Consider the following 18,849-nt stretch of genomic DNA (forward strand, 5'->3'; position numbering starts at 1 on the left):
AATTAGCTTGTGAAGGAAATCAAAAATGCAGGTGGGCATAAATAAAGGGATTGGGAATTCAATGTAATGGTTTTTAGTCATCTCCCAGAGTTCTTTCAAAGAGAAAGTATTTAAGAGCCTAGTGACCTCAAACATAGGATGTTTTAAAAAGATAATAATAACCTATCACCTGAACTTAAAGAGGAATCAATCAGAGGAGAAGGTGATAGTTTAAAGCCAACTGTCACAGCCTAAATAGAAGCAAACGCAGCCTGGGAAAGGAGAGCAGAACAGCACCAGCTGCAAGGAGTGAGACCAGGCTGGACGTTTAACTAGGAAAAAATAGATGGAATGGAGATAAAAGATAGGCTCATACACACCTGGCAGAGGGGTTTCTGCCCCTAGATCCGAGAGTTTTCTGGTTCCAAGTTCAAGATTGATCTACAGAACAAGAAAAAGACAAAAAACTCTAGTCAAAACCGAAAGTAAACACTCCTTTTCACTTCCCAGAAAACTGCCTGTCAGCTTGCTTTTAGAAAACGGAAAGGGACAGGGCTTGGGAGCAGACTCCACCCCTCCATCTCCCTAAGCTGAGAAGAGATGGCAGAGGTGGGGCAACAGATGACCCCAGTAAATTAACTCCTCCAGATGGAACCTGAAAAACATAGGCCCAAGAGTTTTGATTCTTCAGACAGATGTCCTTCTTTGTTGAGGTTGAAATGTTTATATATCAGTGATCACTGATTTAGAGCTGGAAGGGGTCAGGGTCTGTCAAATCCAACCTCCTCATTTTAAAGAAGAGGAAACCGAGCTCCGGGTAGTCACTTGCCGATGGTTGCACAGGTAGAAAGTGTCAGAAGTGGGATACAAATTCAGTCTCTGGGAGGGAGTTCTAGGTAAGGAGGTCAGTCAGTGAAAATCCTCAGAGTTAGGAGATGGAGAGTCTTGTTTAAAGACCAGTGTAAGCAAGGAGGTCATAGTCACTGGTTGCAAAGTCCCTAAGAGGATACAAAAGGAGAGGAGTGAGTAAACTGGAAAGGCAGAATGGGTCCTGGTTATGGAGGGCTTAAGAAGCCAGAAACTCTAAATAGAGAGTCATTGGCTTAATAATGCGTTGACATTGGTCAGACTCCTGATTTAGGAAGATCACTTTGGGAACTGAATGGAGAGTGGACTGAAGTGGGGAGAAATTCAAGGCAGGCACACCAGCCTCCTGCAATGGTCTGAGTATTGGGTGATAAAGGCTTGTACCAGAGTGGTTCTTTCAGAGGAAAGAAAACAGCATGCTTGCCATCTAGGGGAGAGGGTGGAGGGTGGGAGGGAAAAATCGGAACAGAAGTGAGTGCAAGGGATAATGTAAAAAAAATTACCCTGGCATGGGGTTCTGTCAATAAAAAGTTACTATAATAAAAAAAAAAAGAAAGAAAACAGCATTATAAATACAGGACTAGGAAAATGATTGGATAAGAGAGTGAGGAGTTGAAGAGAACCCTTGAGTTGTAGGTGACTGGATGGTAACGGGAAGAGAGGTACCTCCATAGCAATAGGGAAGTTAGGAAGAGGAGAAGTTTTAGGGTTTAAGAATAAGTTCCGTTTTGGCTAAGTTGAGGCTGTGCTGTCTACAGGACATCCGGTTCGAAATGTCCAGTGGGCAGTTGGAAATGTGAGAGCCGAGGTCAGGAGAGAAGTCCTGGGCTGGGCAAAACTGGAAATCATCTGCGTGGAAACTGATAGTTGAAATTTTGGGAGCTGCTGAGATAACCTAAGAACCGGGTGGCCAGGGCTAACTTTACCTACTTGTCAAACAGATAATTGGGATGATTTTTTTTTTTTGGGGGGGGGGAGAAAAAAGGGGGATGAATTTTTATACACACAGCTACCCCCGTGGGAAGTCTTAAAAGCGTGCTCAGCCCTAAAGGAACAAAGCCCAAACAAACCAAACAAAAAGGGATCCTTCACAAATCAGCAACAAAAAGCCACACAGACATCCGTAAGCAAAAAAATTTACCAATAAAACAACAAAACCCTGGAAAGGAGAGTTTTGCTCCTCCCCATTTAGAATGTGAGCTCCTTTGAGGGTAAGGAGTATATTTTGTAAATGTATCTCCCGAACTTAACCCATTGCCTGGCACATTAAAAGCGCTTGTTTTCAGAAGAGGAAAACACAGCCTTCAAACCTCTAATAACATGGACAGGTCTCTTCATGATGCTTCGGGCGTCAGTTTGCTAATCTCTAAAATGGGGACGGTACCCTCGGGTTTACCTCGGAGTCTCGTTAAGGGGCTTTAATGAGTAAATGACATACATAGACCGTGCTTTGGAGACTTTAAAATAGCGTAGAAATATCAGTTAATTATCCTACGGATAGTCAGCTCCTGGAAGGTCGATAACTTTAATCTAGATAAGCAAAAACATCCAGCCCCATAGCTTCAGGTTCAGTTGCTTCCCAGTCCTTTGGATTACGTTTGGCTCTTATGCATCTGCTTAAAGCAAATTTCTACTACGAAACTTTCTGAAAAACAACTGTTTCTGAAAACTCCGGCAAAGAGAAGGGACCCTTATTGAAGTCAACCTCTCCGTTCCTCTCCCCACCCCCATCTCTTTTCCCCACCCCCATCTCTTTTCCCCACCCCCATCTCCTCTCCCCACCCCCATCTCCTCTCCCCACCCCCATCTCCTCTCCCCACCCCCACCTCCCCAAACGGTAGCAGCGGAAGAAGCTCCTCAACTCAGGCAAGGACCAGTAACGTCTCTCTCTCTCTCTCTCTCTCTCTCTCTCTCTCTCAGGGGTGTCTCCTGGGGATTGTAGTTCAATAGTCGGCCAGAGGAGCCCTGTGCTGAGGACACCAAAGGCACAGTTGGACTACATTTCCCAGATTCCTCGGAGTCCCGGTAGGTGGGGCTCCCGGAGGAGTTGGAGGTAGGGCTCCGGCGGAGGCCGTGGCTCGTTTGTAAATGGAGAGGGAGGCGCTAGAAGTGGCGGTGGCTGTGGCGCGATTTGGAAAAGGGATTGAACAGCTAGAGCGCCGGACGCCGGTAACTTGGGGCTGCAGGTGGGGGATCCGGGGGAGCCGGAGGCGGGGGGGGGGGGGGGGGGGGGGGGGGGGGGGGGGGGGGGGGGGGGGGGGGGGGGGGGGGGGGGGGGGGGGGGGGGGGGGGGGGGGGGGGGGGGGGGGGGGGGGGGGGGGGGGGGGGGGGGGGGGGGGGGGGGGGGGGGGGGGGGGGGGGGGGGGGGGGGGGGGGGGGGTGGGAGTGGGGGTGGGGGTGGGGGTGGGAGTGGGGGTGGGGGTGGTGGAGAAGATCTCTCGCTCCGTGGCTGTCGGCTTCGGGGCCTAAGGATGTTGGGGGCACTCTTCCCGCCGACCCCCCTCCCCCCATTTGTTTCAACTATCTTTGAATACTTTTAGCTCTTATTTGAGGGTTTGGCTAATGGGAGTTTAGAAAGAGTTTCTGCTTTTAAGTCTCCTCAGGGACCTTGTTCCCTTAAAAGTGACTCTGGGTCATTTTCTGTCCTTTGATGCCGATGGTCGTGGAACTGTTGTGATCGGTTTCAAGGCGTTTAAATCGTTAAGAAAGAAAAGAAAAAAAATAATTACTATTTTTCTAAACCAGCAACTTAATTTCTCTTAGATTTGGAAGATGTGATGTTGACAGCAGTTTGCCAGACTGGCGAGGGGATACTACAATCACTGACTTTTTTTTTTAAAGGTTGCTTTCTCCCCCAGGGCTATGTATATATAAATAGTCAGCCGTGTCTGTATCTATACTGAGAACGTCATGATGTATTTGTGACATGCATGTATTTAAAAGTTCATTTTAACTGGGGCATCTGTGAGCTATGTGATAGTTTATTATTCCTGGTGCCAGATACAGACCTTAATTTTAGTTGGTTGGGGCTTTCGTGCCGTCCTTTTTTTTGGGATGGTGATGGTAATAATGCTCCTTTGTCTTTTGTAAACTTATTTCCAGTCCCTGAATCCTGAATCTTCACAATGCCAAATTGGTCATTTTTTCAGGTAAAATAGAAAGTTGCTCCATTCCCCCCCCCCCCCCCCCCCCCCCCCCCCCCCCCCCCCCCCCCCCCCTTCAGGAGATAACTAAGACAAGTGAATGCAACTATTTTAACATGATTGCATGAAGTAATTAACTTTTTAGGATTCAGATCGTGGAACAGTGAAATGGACAGAAACACAGTTTTAGAACAAAACAATGATAACATTAAATCTTAGCAAATAATTTGTTTAGCATTCTCCGTGTGGTAGGCACTGGAGGTACAGAGACAAATAAAAATCCCTGTCCTTAGGGAACTTACGTTTTGTTATTAGGGGAGACAATATTAGGATATCAAAAAACAAATACATAATTTTCCCAGGGAGGAATGAGGAAGGATCAGGAAAGGCTTCACTTTGGAGGAGGTGACAAAGATGGAAAATAGCATCCTGCTCTGGAACTTGTGTTAATTTAGAATTCAGTGTCCCAAAATAATTTTGTAATTTGTTTCTCATTCTCACTTTTTGCTTTTAAAACTTGTTTTCATGTGACCGTCTCAATGCCATTTTAAGATTTACTTTTACTGGAAAATCATTTCTTTTTTAAATTAATGACATATTAAAGATGAATTATACATATTAAAGGTCAGTTTTTGAGTGTGTATGAATGGTAAAAGGATGCAGATTTTAATACAGTAAATGTTGGTACATAGTAGAACAGTACTTCCCTACATGCTTTTAAAGCAATTGTATTTGTTTTAAATGGCATGACATATATGTATTTTAAATTCATCTAAAGGGCATCTCTCAAGGAATGTTAAACATAAGTAATAATAATTTATTATTCTTGGTACTAAATGTGTGCTTTAATATCAGTTGCTTATTTGGGAATGATTCCCACTTCAGTAAAAAGTTGTTTCTTATCTTTAAAACAACAATTATATTTTTGATTTAAATATTGTTTTTTTCAGCACTTCACATGTCCATTGTTTCCAGTTCTTTTCTCAAAGTATTTATGATGTATAGATATGAGGCTTGTAGTCTACAAGTGTTTGATCTATTTCTTGCTCTTGAACTGTATTTTTTCAACATTTTCTTTGCTTCTCCAGTACTTACCTTTGTATCAGTTACCTGAGATATATTGAATTAACTTGGAAGTTCTGAATGAATTCTTCATAAAATGGCTCTAGTATTTTATTCTCTAATGAAGAAGTTGGTATATAAGCTAGTTATTTTTATGACAGGTTTTTTTTTTTTTAAATGAAATGACCTAAAGCCCCAAGAAATGAAATTTCTTTCAGCGTTTAGGTACACAAAAAAACTAATCCTGCAGAAGCCTTTGTCTCTTCAACCCTGTGAGCTACCTTTTGTTTAGCTACAACTAAAGTTTCTAAAGGAGAATGTCAAATTGATACAGTTCAGTTTCTCTTGTAAAATATTCAATCTTTGGTCATCAAACATAAATGATCAGTTTTAATATTTGGAAGTTAGCTAAGTTAATTTTCACAAATAGGCTAAGCATTGTTTGATTTGTAGCATCAACTGCTTCTGTTTTCAGTATTCTTCTATTGTTACAGCAAAATCAGGAGGGAGCCATATAGAATTTAAGGTCATTTTGTATTTTTCTTTGTTTTGTGGACTGCCGTGGCAAAAAAATTTTTCATCAAGTCTTAAGTAGACATTAAACATCAATTCTAAGCAGACATTGCTAGAACCATGCTTGAAGCCTTTTCATTGTGGTAGAACTTGCAAGGTTTTTCACTCTGCTGAAAGTCTCCAGGAGCCTAGGGTTGTTATAATGAAGCTTCGGAATAAGACTTTGTGGAAATATGTATGAAAATATATATGTGTGTGTATATACATATGTACACACACATACATAGACATATAACTAAATATCTTCAAGTAAATCTATATATATAATGAATATGTATATATAAATACACACATATTATGCCCTATGTCTGTGTACTATACCCAGATCATTTTTGTATAATAATATACACACATATATATAATCTGTAATATATATGTACATGCATACATACTATTGTTTTGTAATATATACTTTAGTCTTTCATAATGGTTTGCAGATACCAAAAGAATATCTGTATGTGTGTATACATACTCAGTATATATAGATATAAATACAGATATAGATATGTATGTATATACATATGCATACATACTGTTGGTTTATAGTGTTGTCTTTCATAATGGATTGCAGTTTCAGGAGTATATTTAATTTATTGGAGCTTCTTATAGACTCAATTATGCAAACATTATTAAGTGAATGTTATCTATAAGGCACTGAAGATAGATGGATGGAAAAACATCCCTAGTTCAAGGAATTCATAGTTAGAAGCAGGGAAAAATAACTTGTACCCAGGAAACTGTTCTACAAATAAGAAAGGGAAATATTAATAGGAGTGCTTAAGCAAAAGAGAAGCTATTTCAGAAAGCTATTGACAGTTGAGAGTTCAGAGGAAGACTTTGTGAAAGGGGATAGCATCAAAAACTTGTTTTGAAGATTAGGATTTAAACAAGCATATGATGGCGCTGGATGTATTCTATTGTAACCTTTAATTGATGTTTTTCTCTCTGCAGGTATTGAATATCAACAGACAGATGTAACAGCTGTATGCTACACAAGCTTTGGCACTATTTTAACTTATTAGTGCTTCAGACTACAATTATCCTGATGCCCACTTCTTCAGAATTAAATAGCGGGCAGAATTTTGTAGCTCAGTGGATGTCTAACCCTTCCCGTGCTGGTGTGATATTGAATCGTGGATTTTCTAGTTTGGAAATGGGGAGAGAGAATCAGTTAAAAGCAAATACTTCCAACAGTTTTACTCTTAAAAGCACAGATTTTTCAGACAGCTGTAGTTTTCTAAGTGATGACTCACTTCATGAAGAAGAGATCTTGGATTCTAAAAGCCCTGATAGAGTGCAGTCAGCTACAAATGAAACAAATGCAGTCTTTTCTTACCCTAAAAAGACACAACAATTACTGATCTGCAAAGATGCTCTGGGTCACTGGGAAAATACCAAAATTGATGCTGAATCTGATGTAGGTATCACCAAAGAAGGAGTTTATAGAGATCCACTTTTCAAGAAACTTGAACAGGTAAAAATTAGAAGTTTTGTGTACATAGTTTATAAATGAAATTTCCCTCTACAATTTAAGTCTTTTTTTTTTTTTTTTTAACTACAGAGTATTAAATTTATAGGGTTGCTGTTTACTTATTTTTCTTTTTTTTTCTAAAATTCATTTTTATTTTATTTTCAATTCTAAATTCTCTCCCTTTCCCCTCCTTTCCACATTGGGAAAGAAAGAAAAACAAATATGTATCAAGCAAAAGAAATTCCTACATTATCTAAGTCTAAAAAAAACAAGCTTCAATTTGTTCTTAGTCTGGAGGACCTCCTTTTTAGTTGGAGGAGGCTAGTCAATGAGAGTCAGATTGATACAAGTTTAAGACATGATGCAGGCCCATGAATCCCAAGATAATCTTGTGAGATATCATTTATCAGATTTTTTTTTTTAAGTAAAAGAGGCCACTTTCTGCCTCCTTTCTTAGTTATAAGGATAGAAAAACCTTAATCCCTGAATTAGGTATTGTCTGTCAAAATAAAACCTGCTGAATATCTTAACTTAAAAACACCTTGGTGTCCCACTGCATCCAGGACCATCTCTAGTTGTCCTGATTATATCTTGCCACTGGACCCAGTTGGCTCCAGAAGAGAAAATAAGGCTAATGACTTTGCACAGCCCTTCCTAACTTAAATCCAATTCACTTGCATATCATGACATAACTTCTGTGATGTCATTGTCCTCTTCAAGAACAAAAGACAATACCACTAACATCATCTGAAGGTGAATAGCAGGGGCAGCTAGGTGGTGCAGTGGATAGAGTACCAGCCCTGAAGTCAGGAGGTCCTGGGTTCAAATGTGATCTTCAGGCACTTTAACACTTCCTAGCTGTGTGACCCTAGGCAAGTCGCTTAATCCCAATTGCCTCAGCAAAAAAAAAAAAAAAAAAAAAAAAAGGTGAATAGCAAGTTTAATCATCAATAGGGTCACTGTTAATAGAAAATCCCTTTTCAGAGGACACATAAATAAATGTTATCCAAAATTAATAATTTTTAGTGTATCACTTTACACTGAAATCTCTTTATACTTGGAATAAACACTCAACTATTAGAATCAGTGTACCAAGGCTTACTAGATCTTTCCTAATTATCTTGACTTGTTAGCTTTGGGCCAGTAACTCAAATTACAACATGATGCTGTTCAGGACAATGTCATAAGCTTCATGCCTGTATAGAATAGATTATTCAAAAGAAAGATTCTTGCCTTGGACTTAATAAAAATAATGTGGTTTTTGTTCCTAAGGGTATGGTATGGATCCAATACTTATATGCAAATTGCTTCACCTCTCTAGTTCTTAGTTTCCTAATCTGCAAAATGAAGGGAATGTATTTATCACCAATACCCTTTTTAGCTCTGATGATAAATGCTAATGATTCTATAAATAGAACAAATTAAGGCAAAATTGTAATAATAATTTGTAAGACAAAAGTAAAGATATTAAATAAGGAAAAGTTGGTAAAAATTGTATTATAACAAAGGAATTTTTAAAAATTAGGTGGAGCTTTTTATATGGTTCGACCATTTTTTGCAATAACGGTGGAATTTCATCTATTACTAAGGTTGAGACTAAAATCAACAGTTTACATTGTCAAGTTGTTGCTTTATTTTGAAAATATTTGATCAACCCCTTTTAAAATTTTTTTCTGAGAATGGGGAGGATTGGGAAGAAATAGAGAAGGATGAAAGAAGAGACAGTAGGGCACTCTAAAGAAAGAGTAAGTTAATTGAACAAAAAAATTTATTTGAAAAGCTCAAAGAAATCCAACAGAAGAAGCAGGAGGAACTGAAGAGGCAGCAATTAGAACAGATCCAGAGGCTCCTGGAAGAGCAAGAGAAACTGCTGACTATGGTGTCTGGGCAACAGACACACTCAGGTAACACTTAGCAGTCATATATATGATTCATTTGACATGCTTTATATCATAGTGTTTTTATAAATTGTTGTCAGCATCTTTTTTTTTTTTTTTTCCATATATACACAGATGAGTACCCTAGCAATAACAATATAGATCTCTGGAGGATCCTAGTAGGATGGATTTGAATTAGAATCTGGGTTCTCTTTTTTTTTCAGTTTCCGAAGATTACTAGAATTGTGATTTGATAATTTTTGTGTTGCAAATTATAACAAATGATAGACATATAGAATCTACAATAAAGAATATAAATAGCTTCATTGTGTTATGTTTTATAGTGTCTAGCAGAAGGTCACCAGGAAAGAATTCTGGAAACCAAGCTGTTTAAAATAGTTAAGTAAAATGAGAATATTTAGTTTGGAAAAGACTGAGGTGAGATATAATAGTGGCTCATTTCTATGAAGGGATATCAAAATAACATATTTTCTTGAGAGCAACTAAAACCAATGGGCAAAAATTACAGGAAAGTCGATTCTTGTTCAAAGTAAGGAAAGACTTCTATTGAATAAAGCTGTCTTACTCTTGGCCACTTGAATTATTTAAGGAGCTGGATGTCAGAAATTGCTGCATCAGCAGTGAGGTTAGGGTATTTGACTTTTAAAAGTCCCTTCCATCTTTGAGATTGTACAAATAACATGGGTCATAAAATGGGTAAGGCACAGTTATGATGGTCGTAATACCTTTAGATTTAGAACACCTCCTACTCTGACATTAGGATGCACGTGGGGTGATTGAGAGAATTGTGAGATCCCAATAGCATGGGAAGTGGTTATGATAAAGTTTGTCTAGTATTGATTTGACATTTGCTTGAGTTACTAATATGGTCCTTGTAGGGAATCTTTAGTAAGCCTAAAATTAGCAATGTTGGGGGTATACTTAAACAGAGTATTCATTGCTGCTTTGGGAATGGTTAAGAATTTCCAAGGATGTCCTTCTGGGAAAAAAAATTGTACCTCTGTCCTGCTGGGGAAAAAAATGTACCATTATTGAATAATGCTTATTTTTCCTGTGAATTCTAACAAATATGTCCCTAATTAAAATCGTGTAGAATTTTAAAAATACCAGTCTTAATGCATTTAGTTTATTTTATTAAAATGTCACTTATTTCATTTCTGGGGAGATAGGTAAAAGGAATGGGATAGTAGGAGTAGTTTAGTAAAATGAGAAGATTTTTCATAAAATATTAATTTTGCTTGTATTTTCTTCCTAAGGCTTGACTTTACTGTCTGAAGATCAGAACCCCAAATATGGAAATTCCATAAGTTCTACTCCTGTACAGAAAACCATGCCTTACTTGTCACATATGTACCAGAATCAAACCAGAATAAAAACTCATGGTCCTGAAATTTTATCATGTGGTTCTGTACAAGAAAGAGAAATGACTCCATGCAGGACTATGAGTAAAGAATATGTTTTATCTTCAAAAAGTGGTAGTACTTCTCCAGACTTTTCTCATGAGGCACAATGTCTAGAAGCATGTATAAGAACACAGAATGATTGGAAAGAAGAAAATAAAGATAATACAGGTGAGCTATCTTTTGAAATTAGTGCATTTATATCTAAGTAGCAGTCTGAATATCTTTTTATATTTACTTGTAGGAATGATTTCGCTCTACTCCATGATAGAATTCTTTTCTTTTACTTTTGTTTTGCCACCTGCTTCCTTCCCTTGTGTCTCTCTTTCCTTCCCATCCCTTCCCCCATTCTCTTTCATGCACATACACATAGTAGATTTAATTACAGATCCAGTATGCTGCAGTCACTGTGAGAAGATAGATAGATACAGGTTAAGTATGTGTAATTATCATTGTCTTTTCCTCTTAATCACATAAGAATAGGACAGTGATAGAGTAGAAAAGTCATTAGAATAGGAGCTGAAAGGCTTTAATTTTAGGCCTACTTTGCTTCTTACTAGCTATATGTCTTCCAAAGAATCAGTTAAGTTTGAATTTTGGTTTTGTCATATCTTGCATTATCTCAAATACTTGTTAGGATCATATGAAATGATATATGTAAAATCATTTTGTAAACATGCTATTCCTAAAACCTTTAGAATTTTTGTTTTTTAGTACTAGTATTATGTGATTTTTTTTTTTTGGGGGGGGGGGGGGTTTGATTTGTGACATTGGGCTTCTGTTTTTTGACCCAGCATGTTTCCCTTATACTGCTCTACTATACCTGATTTTTTTTGGTCCAATTCTAGAGTTTTAAGAACCTTTATTCTGGTTTTATGTGAATTTGAAAGTTTTGACAGTTTGTATGCAAACTAAATATTTCCCAATTCATGTCGTAGGGGAAGGTATACTGCCATGTTGGGAGAAAATGACTGAACAGTTACCAGAAGGGAAAGAGATTACAAACTCAAAAAAACCTGGTGATTCTTCTGATATTAACAATGGAAGAAAATTGTTAGCAATATCTAGTATTGAAGAAAGGTATCTATGTCAATTAACACAGATATTACTTGTGTTTTTATTTATATCAAAGTAGTGTAGTTGAATGTGAGTCATTTATTAAGTGGTGGGGAATCCTTTTAATTAATAATGAAAAATATGTTTCAGTTCAATTAAAAGTATTAAATGTGTAATTGTTTTGTAAAAGGTATTATTCTGGGTATGCAAAGATTAAAAAATAATACTCATTTTACTAGAAGAATAAAATGCACAGGCATAAGTATAATGCCAGGTAAGATGTTATAAGGGCTTGGGAGAGAATACTTTTAGCTGAGTTATTAGGAAAGGGCTAAAGAAAAAGAAAGATTCTAAAAGGTAGACATATGGAGGGAGTATATTCTGGGTATGGGAGGAGGTGGGACTGTGTAAATGTGAGACCCATGGGAAATAGCAAAGTTCTGGGAACAGTTGGTAGGGTGGTTTGACTATTATATAAATTGTAAAGGCAAGTAAGTGTGGAAATAAGATAGAATGGTAGGGTCCAATTGTAGAAAGAATTAAGTTTTAGAATAAGGGGTTTGTACCTTATCCTTTGGGCCAGAACTTTTTTGATAATTCACTTTATTAGCAAAAGTTTGTACATGCACCCAATTATGTATTTATACATTATTTACTTATACTATTATGTTAATAATTATGTACCTTATGTAATATGAACGATGATCCTGCAGAAGTGTGGTCAGACAGCAGAAGGAAGGGAGAAAGCAGTGTCATAAAAACACAGAAGGAAGACACAGTTGTGTCCAAATATCCTGGAGAGAGAGGCATTGTTAAAAAATGAGAATTAGGAAAGGGACATTAGATTGGACAATCGAGAGATCATTGCTAACTCTGAAGAGAGAACTTTGATTTAGGTAGGGAGTTAAGGATAAAGGAGGTTGAGATTCTGGGAGAGTATGTGGAAAGATAGTGGCATTTCCCAACCCTCATCTCCAGAAATAAATTCAGATGAGTAATGGCATTTGGGGGAATGATAATACAATTACAATCCAACTATATTTAAATATCCTGGCTTATTCTTTTCCACAGAAAAATAAAGAGTGAGTGAGTGTGTGTGTGTGTGTGTGTGTGTGTGTGTGTGTGTGGCAGGGGGTAGAGGGGGAGGTCGAAGGGGTTTAAGTGTGGGGAAAGGGTTGGAAGGAACTTCCCTGCTCTGGAGCATGGAGCCTGCTGCTGTGGTGATTTGGGAGAATGGGATGTGGGAAAACTAGGGATAGTGGCATTAGAAATTATCCTGCTAACTCTTTCAATTGCTTGGGCTGGAATAGATTGTTTTCTCTAGTCTGAGGAGTCCAGACCCGGTGAAGCCATAGGTCATCTGGGGGAAGGAGAAATATTGAAGAGAATCATAGGATTGTGTAAAACACAAATCCATTATTGGCTATGGCCGGTTGAGCCAGGGGAGGGTGGATGTGATCCATGTTCCTACCATCTTGTTGATCACCCATCCCTTGGAGCCATTACATAGCCCTTACTTTGGTGATCACTTCTCTAGGCCATGAGAACCACTGAAGGCTTTTGAGCAGTGGAATGAAGATGGTCTGAAAGATGACTTGGAGAGGAAAAAGACTGAGGTAGGGAAACCAGTTGGGAGGCTAGAGTAGAAAGTAGAGATAGATGGCCACCCTTATTACCTCTATTTACTCCCTTCTCACTGTCTCCAATTCTTCGCAATCTAGATTTTGACCTCATGACTAATTTGAAATTCCCCTCTCTGTAATTGACACTGTTTAATACTCTTTGCTCTTGGGTATTATCTCCTCTCTGGTATTTGTTATACTGTTCCCTCCTAGTTCTCTTTCCTTTGTGACTTTTTTTTCCAGTTTCTTTTGCTTGCTTATTATCCTTATCACAACTTTTAACTGAATGTGTCCTGGACCCATTGTCTGGCTTGGTGATGTCATTAGCTTCCATATATTTAACCATTATCTCTAAGTTGAGAATTCCTACATCTATATTTTTGCCTCAGCCTTTTATCTGTAGTTCTGCATTATTGCTTATTTATTGGCCATTTTAAACTGGATGCTCCAAAGACTTCTCAAACTCAACCTGACCAAAACAGAATTTCTTGTGACCTCCATCTGTCTCTCACAGATCTATCCTTTTTCCAACTCTCCTTATTCCTTTGAGAGTGCTATTCTGTAATCTATCCAGTATTGTAATGTTGGAAATTCAAATACTTCTGCACTATTCAAATAATTGATAGAGCTTGAGATTTGTCCTTCCACGGCATTTCTCCATACACATGATCATGGTTTTAGTACCTTATTACACTTTTGCCTAGATTATTCCACAGGCCTCCTAATCATTTTCCCTCCCTCCAGGTTATTCTTCACTCTGCTAATTAAATCTTTTTCCTTAAATGTAGATCTCACTATCCATCCCCTTCAACGTGAAATTTTTCCATTTCCTCTCCAACTGTTAGTGCCCTCTCTCTATTTCCTCCTTCCCTCAATACCTTGTACTTAGTTACTTTGTAGTTATTCTCTCTCTACTTAGATGTGTATTGGTTGTCTTCATTGGAAGCTCCTTGAGTTAGGATTTTTTTATTCTTTGTATTTGCATCCTCAGGTTTTTTGTATAGTATCTACTATTTAGTAGTCAATAAATGCTTGCTAATTAGATGGATTTAATTAGATGTTGTCAATATGGAAATGACAAGATGTGGCACCTGAGGGAGAGGGAAGATGACAGAGGTTTTTAAGTCTGAGTGACTGGCTTTCCATATAGATGGGGAAACTGATCTTTACAGGAGAGGGATTTGACTAGGGTCACACTATGAAGTAAATAGTACAAGTATGATTCTTTCCATTATATTCATGGGGAAATAGACAGTAAAAGACTGGCTCAGAGTTGAATAGCTGATAAAAATCATAGGCAGCCTTTTGAGTCCAGATCTATTTAAGATTTTTTTTTTTTTTTTTTTTACTATTTAAGTAATTTTTTTTTTTTAAACCATTCTGTTTAGTAGATTCAGATTCTTGAATAACAACTATGAAAATGGATGGTGAGCCTTATATACTACAGGGCTAAATACAACATAGCATTTTTCTGTTATTTTATCTGCATAACCACAAAAGCCAAATTCCTTATGAGGAGTTGTAATAGAAGATATAGTTCCCCTGGCTATACCTTCTATTACAACTCCTCATAAGGAATTTGTCTTTTGTGGTTATGCAGAGGAGGCTGTAATCTTTAACAATGAAGTATTTCTGAAATGAAAGGAATACATCCTACACTGGGGTCCTCAAACTACGGCTGGCAGGACAGATGTGGCAGCTGAGGACGATTATCCTCCTCATCCAGGACTATGAAGTTTCTTTATTTAAAGGCCCATAAAACAAAGTTTTTGTTTTTACTATAGTCCAGTCCTACAACAGTCTGAGGGACAGTGAACTGGCCTCCTATTTAAAAAGTTTGAGGACCCCGTCCTACAGCATTGTTTATCTTATTGGAGGGTAAAAGTGAGAACACTTTGCAAACTTCTTAATGCTCTACAAGTGGTGATTGTTATTTTTGGTGTGATTATTGCTTTTATCATTATTGTTACTATGATTTTCTAAAGTAGGGGTTCTTAACTTTTTTTATATCACAGACTTCATTGGCAATCTGTTGAAGTCTGCCTTCCCCTCTCCAAAATGTTTTTCTTTTAACTCATAATTTTAGAAAATACTTAAGTTCACTAAAGGTTAGAGGAAATAAAGATATAATTTTCTTCCCATCCAAGTTGACTGACTCCATGAAATTTTTCCATGAATACCTGTTAATCTAGAGGCTTTAGATTATCTGGAGAATAACTCAGCCAAAATAGGATAAGTGGATAACAATCAGAACAAAAACATTCTGGGGAGACCTCTTTTAAGAGGTTTGCAGTGCTGTCAGCAGAAATAGGGAACTTGGGAGGGAATTGCAGCATATGAGACATTTATTCAATGTTATATGTGAGTTTGAAGTCCTGGTGGAATATCCAGAGAGGTTGAGCAGGCACTTAGAGACATGGGACTGCAGTGAAGGAAGAGATTAAGAGTAGCTATATTGATTTCACTGTATATAGAGGTGAAAATTGAGACCTTCAAACCAAGTGAGAACATCAAGGGAGAGAACTGATAGAAAAACAGAGAAGAAGTCACCAGACAAGACACTTAGGAGAAGATGAACTTTTAAAGAAGAATGAGAAGGAATGTTCAGATAGTTGGGAGGAGAACCAGGTAAGAACAGTGTCACTGGTATACTATAGAGGGAGGCAATCAGTCTGATTGCAGATTGCAGCAAGGACATCTACTGATGCTATTTTCTTTTATCTTTTTTTGTTTTTTGGCGTAAGGTTGAGTGTGAAACTTGATGCTTAGGATTAGCTTGTGAAGGAGACGGCAAATTTGGTAGTTTGGGCATTGTTGTACAAGTAGTATAGAAGTTTTTTACTTGAGAAAAGTCTTTACATTAAGTATTCTTAGATGTACTTATTCAATCTCTGTGATAAATCTTAGACAAAAGGGGAAAGCAAAAGTATAAAAATTCACATATTTGATAGCATTTTCCAGTTTTAATTTGCTAATTTAGTTATAAATCCTCATATGATGGATGCTTGAACAATTTTTATCACAGTGTTAAAATATTTCACGTTGAAATGATAACTTTTTTATATTTCTTAGTGTAGAATGTATTATGTGGACTCATTCTGATCTGTTTTGTTAGAGTGTTAATGTATCAGATTTATTTGCTTGGATTTTTGTTTTTTAAAATGGTTTATTAAACAGTAAAATAACCTTTTAAAGTTTCAAACGTATGGTTCTTAGAAATCTCAATGTGGCACTTAATTTTAAAGGTTTTGCCATCAGGATTTATTTGCTTTATAATTTTATTTTCATTATTAGGCCAATTAAAGCTGCTATTAGAGAAAGGAAACAGACATATGAAGAATTCTTAGAGGAACAGATTCAGATAGAAGAACAAGAATTGAAACAAAAGCAGCTACAGGTTTGCATTTTAGATGTTTTGACAAAAATATCCCAATAAAAATTCATCATTAATATATAACTTCCTTTAAAAATACTTTGACCATTACTCAGTAATATAAAAAAATTAATTAAAATATATATTTTTTATTTTTTAGGAAGCAGAAATGTCATCATTAGCCAAAGCAATACCAAAACGGCCATTCTTAAAAAGAGGAGAAGGCCTAGCTAGGTTTACTAATGCTAAATCTAAAGTTCGAAAACCAAAAGAGAATAAATTAATGACTCATCAAAGCATGTCAGAAGAACAGCCAGTATTTAAAGCAGACAGACAACAAATACAGCGGAAAACTGCTCTTATAAATAAGGAACCAGTTACAGAGATGAAAAAGAGTAATCAAGTCAGAAACAAAACCAGTAATGCAGTTTCTCTGAAGTCAAAAGTACTTAGAAGTAATAATGGGAAGAAATTTGATGGACAGCTTAAAGATCAAATGAAATTAGAAAAAAATAATAAGTTAGAACCTAATAAGGAAAATATACCAGAGTGTACAAAACCCTTTGAAATAGGTTGCAAAGTCAAAAATAAACCACAATGCATAGAAAAGCCTCTTATTTCTACAGAACTGACCAATCCTGCCTCTGTTTCTAAAAGTTCTATGGGTCATATTGTAAAAGATTCAGACTTTTCTTTTGAAATTTCATTTCAAAAGAAATTAGACAATTGGGAAAAGGAAAAAGAAAAGGAGAACTTGGAGTTAGATGAATTTTTGTTCTTGGAACAAGCTGCTGATGAAATATCATTCTCTAGTAATTCCTCATTTGTATTAAAAATCTTAGAAAGAGACCAGCAGATTGGCAAAGGCCATAGAATGTCTTCTACCCCTGTCAAATCAGGGCAACAAGTAAAAGCAAATATAACAGATGTTGTTATTCCACACAACCAAAATAAGAAATCAAATCATATTAAACAAGATAAGAATATGTATGAAATAACAAAACATCTTGAATCAAAAGCATCACCTCAAAGTTTGAAAGAACAGATCAGCAAAGTCAGCAAAAAACCATTTCAAAATATTACTTCTGAGAGTCAAATCAAATGGAATGTAAGTGAGGATGAAGATGATGGGAACAGTGGTGTTAGCAGTGACTTTGAAGAGCATCTTGATAGTACCATAAAAGCAACAAATGAAGATACTAAAAACTTTTACAGCAGCAGCAGAGAAGATAATCCACAAAAGGGTGATGGTAAAGGACCTTTCAGAGACTCTAGGAAGGAGGGTAAAAACCGGGATATTGATCTGGATTTGTCAGATAAAGATGACAGTAGTGATGAATCCATCATAGTGGTAAGCATGAACGATAAAATTCCTAAGGCATCATGTGTAAATATGAATAAAATTGATTTTGATGATGAGAGAACATGGACTGACTTTGAAGAAAATGAAAGTAAAGATGATGTACTTGGGAATGAAGATGTTAATGGGCTTCCTTTGATGGACTATTGTAGTAAAACTGAAATATCTAATTTGGACAAAGCAATAAAAAGGAAGGTTGCACCCATAAAGAAAGGAGATGATTTGTGTAAATCCAGTAAGAGTATAAGCCCTCCTCCTACTAATGATCTGATGATGAAACTCTTTCCTTCCTTGAAGCCTAAACCTAGATCAGACCCACACTTAGCATCTGAATCTGAATTAAATAAAAGCCAAGAACAACCACTTGGTAAGTCTTAATATTATCAGAAACTAAAGATTTATCAAAATGTCATAAAGCTTAAATTTTTTTTGTGATTTCTATTTAGTAAGATCAGTTATTTGAAACCCTTAGGTTTCCTTTACTGATGTGTCATCAATAAAACATTTTTTTTGTTTGTATATTCCCATATAAGGTACTGTCCAGGTACCTCCTCACCAAAGATGTACAAGTTGTAATATGGACTCCTGTGGAGTTCACTGTCCAGGAGGAGACATGGGTGTATATAGATTACTATAGTACAATGTTTGATGTAGTAAAATATCAAGAAAATGCTCCAGGAACATAGTGGGAGGAAGTTTAGTAGACCTGACCCAAACATTAGTAAAACGGTTTAGAAGATGAGGGAAAGACATGTGGTTTTTAGTTTCCTAATTCCATATGTTATTCATTAATATACAACCCAGTGATAGTCTAATGTCTTTCATAAACAATAAATATTCAACTTCCAGTTTTGTCATAAAGGGAAAGTTTAAAGGAATTCTTGTTTATGCACCCTTATTTCACCAATATTCTCACCCTGGAGTATCAGCAGACCTCTAATTTATCTCTAAAAATTTATGCCTTTATATAGCAAATTTGAGAGATGAGAATGTGTATATGTGTGTAAGATAGGAGGAACCTGTTTGCCCAAAACATCAAACTGGC

General features: G+C 37.0%; 2 protein-coding genes across 5 annotated transcripts in view; one reads left to right on the forward strand and one right to left on the reverse strand.

The window, feature by feature from the left end:
• Nucleotides 1–2,745, reverse strand: part of PARP4 (poly(ADP-ribose) polymerase family member 4) — a 117,823-nt gene extending 115,078 nt beyond the window's left edge. Inside the window, exons 1-2 of one of the 2 annotated variants that reach the window (XM_031960838.1) lie at nucleotides 2,673–2,745; nucleotides 360–420 (exon numbers count right to left, since the gene is read on the reverse strand). The gene's annotated coding sequence lies outside the window, so the exon portion shown is untranslated. Of the gene's footprint in view, nucleotides 1–359; nucleotides 591–2,672 lie in introns of those variants that run through there. The other variant, XM_031960837.1, reaches the window with a different exon arrangement.
• A 27-nt stretch (nucleotides 2,746–2,772) lies between these two features.
• The window catches only part of CENPJ (centromere protein J), a 40,315-nt gene continuing 24,238 nt past the window's right edge, over nucleotides 2,773–18,849 (forward strand). Inside the window, exons 1-8 of one of the 3 annotated variants that reach the window (XM_031960843.1) lie at nucleotides 2,898–3,015; nucleotides 3,949–3,995; nucleotides 6,576–7,098; nucleotides 8,876–8,999; nucleotides 10,250–10,564; nucleotides 11,332–11,473; nucleotides 16,366–16,468; nucleotides 16,605–18,171. In XM_031960843.1, coding sequence (XP_031816703.1) covers nucleotides 6,610–7,098; nucleotides 8,876–8,999; nucleotides 10,250–10,564; nucleotides 11,332–11,473; nucleotides 16,366–16,468; nucleotides 16,605–18,171 — 2,740 coding nt within the window. In that variant the 5' untranslated portion in view covers nucleotides 2,898–3,015; nucleotides 3,949–3,995; nucleotides 6,576–6,609. Of the gene's footprint in view, nucleotides 2,872–2,897; nucleotides 3,016–3,948; nucleotides 3,996–6,575; nucleotides 7,099–8,875; nucleotides 9,000–10,249; nucleotides 10,565–11,331; nucleotides 11,474–16,365; nucleotides 16,469–16,604; nucleotides 18,172–18,849 lie in introns of those variants that run through there. The other 2 variants (XM_031960844.1, XM_031960842.1) reach the window with 2 other exon arrangements.

Source organism: Sarcophilus harrisii, chromosome 3, assembly GCF_902635505.1.
Source record: "Sarcophilus harrisii chromosome 3, mSarHar1.11, whole genome shotgun sequence".
NCBI lineage: Eukaryota > Metazoa > Chordata > Mammalia > Dasyuromorphia > Dasyuridae > Sarcophilus > Sarcophilus harrisii.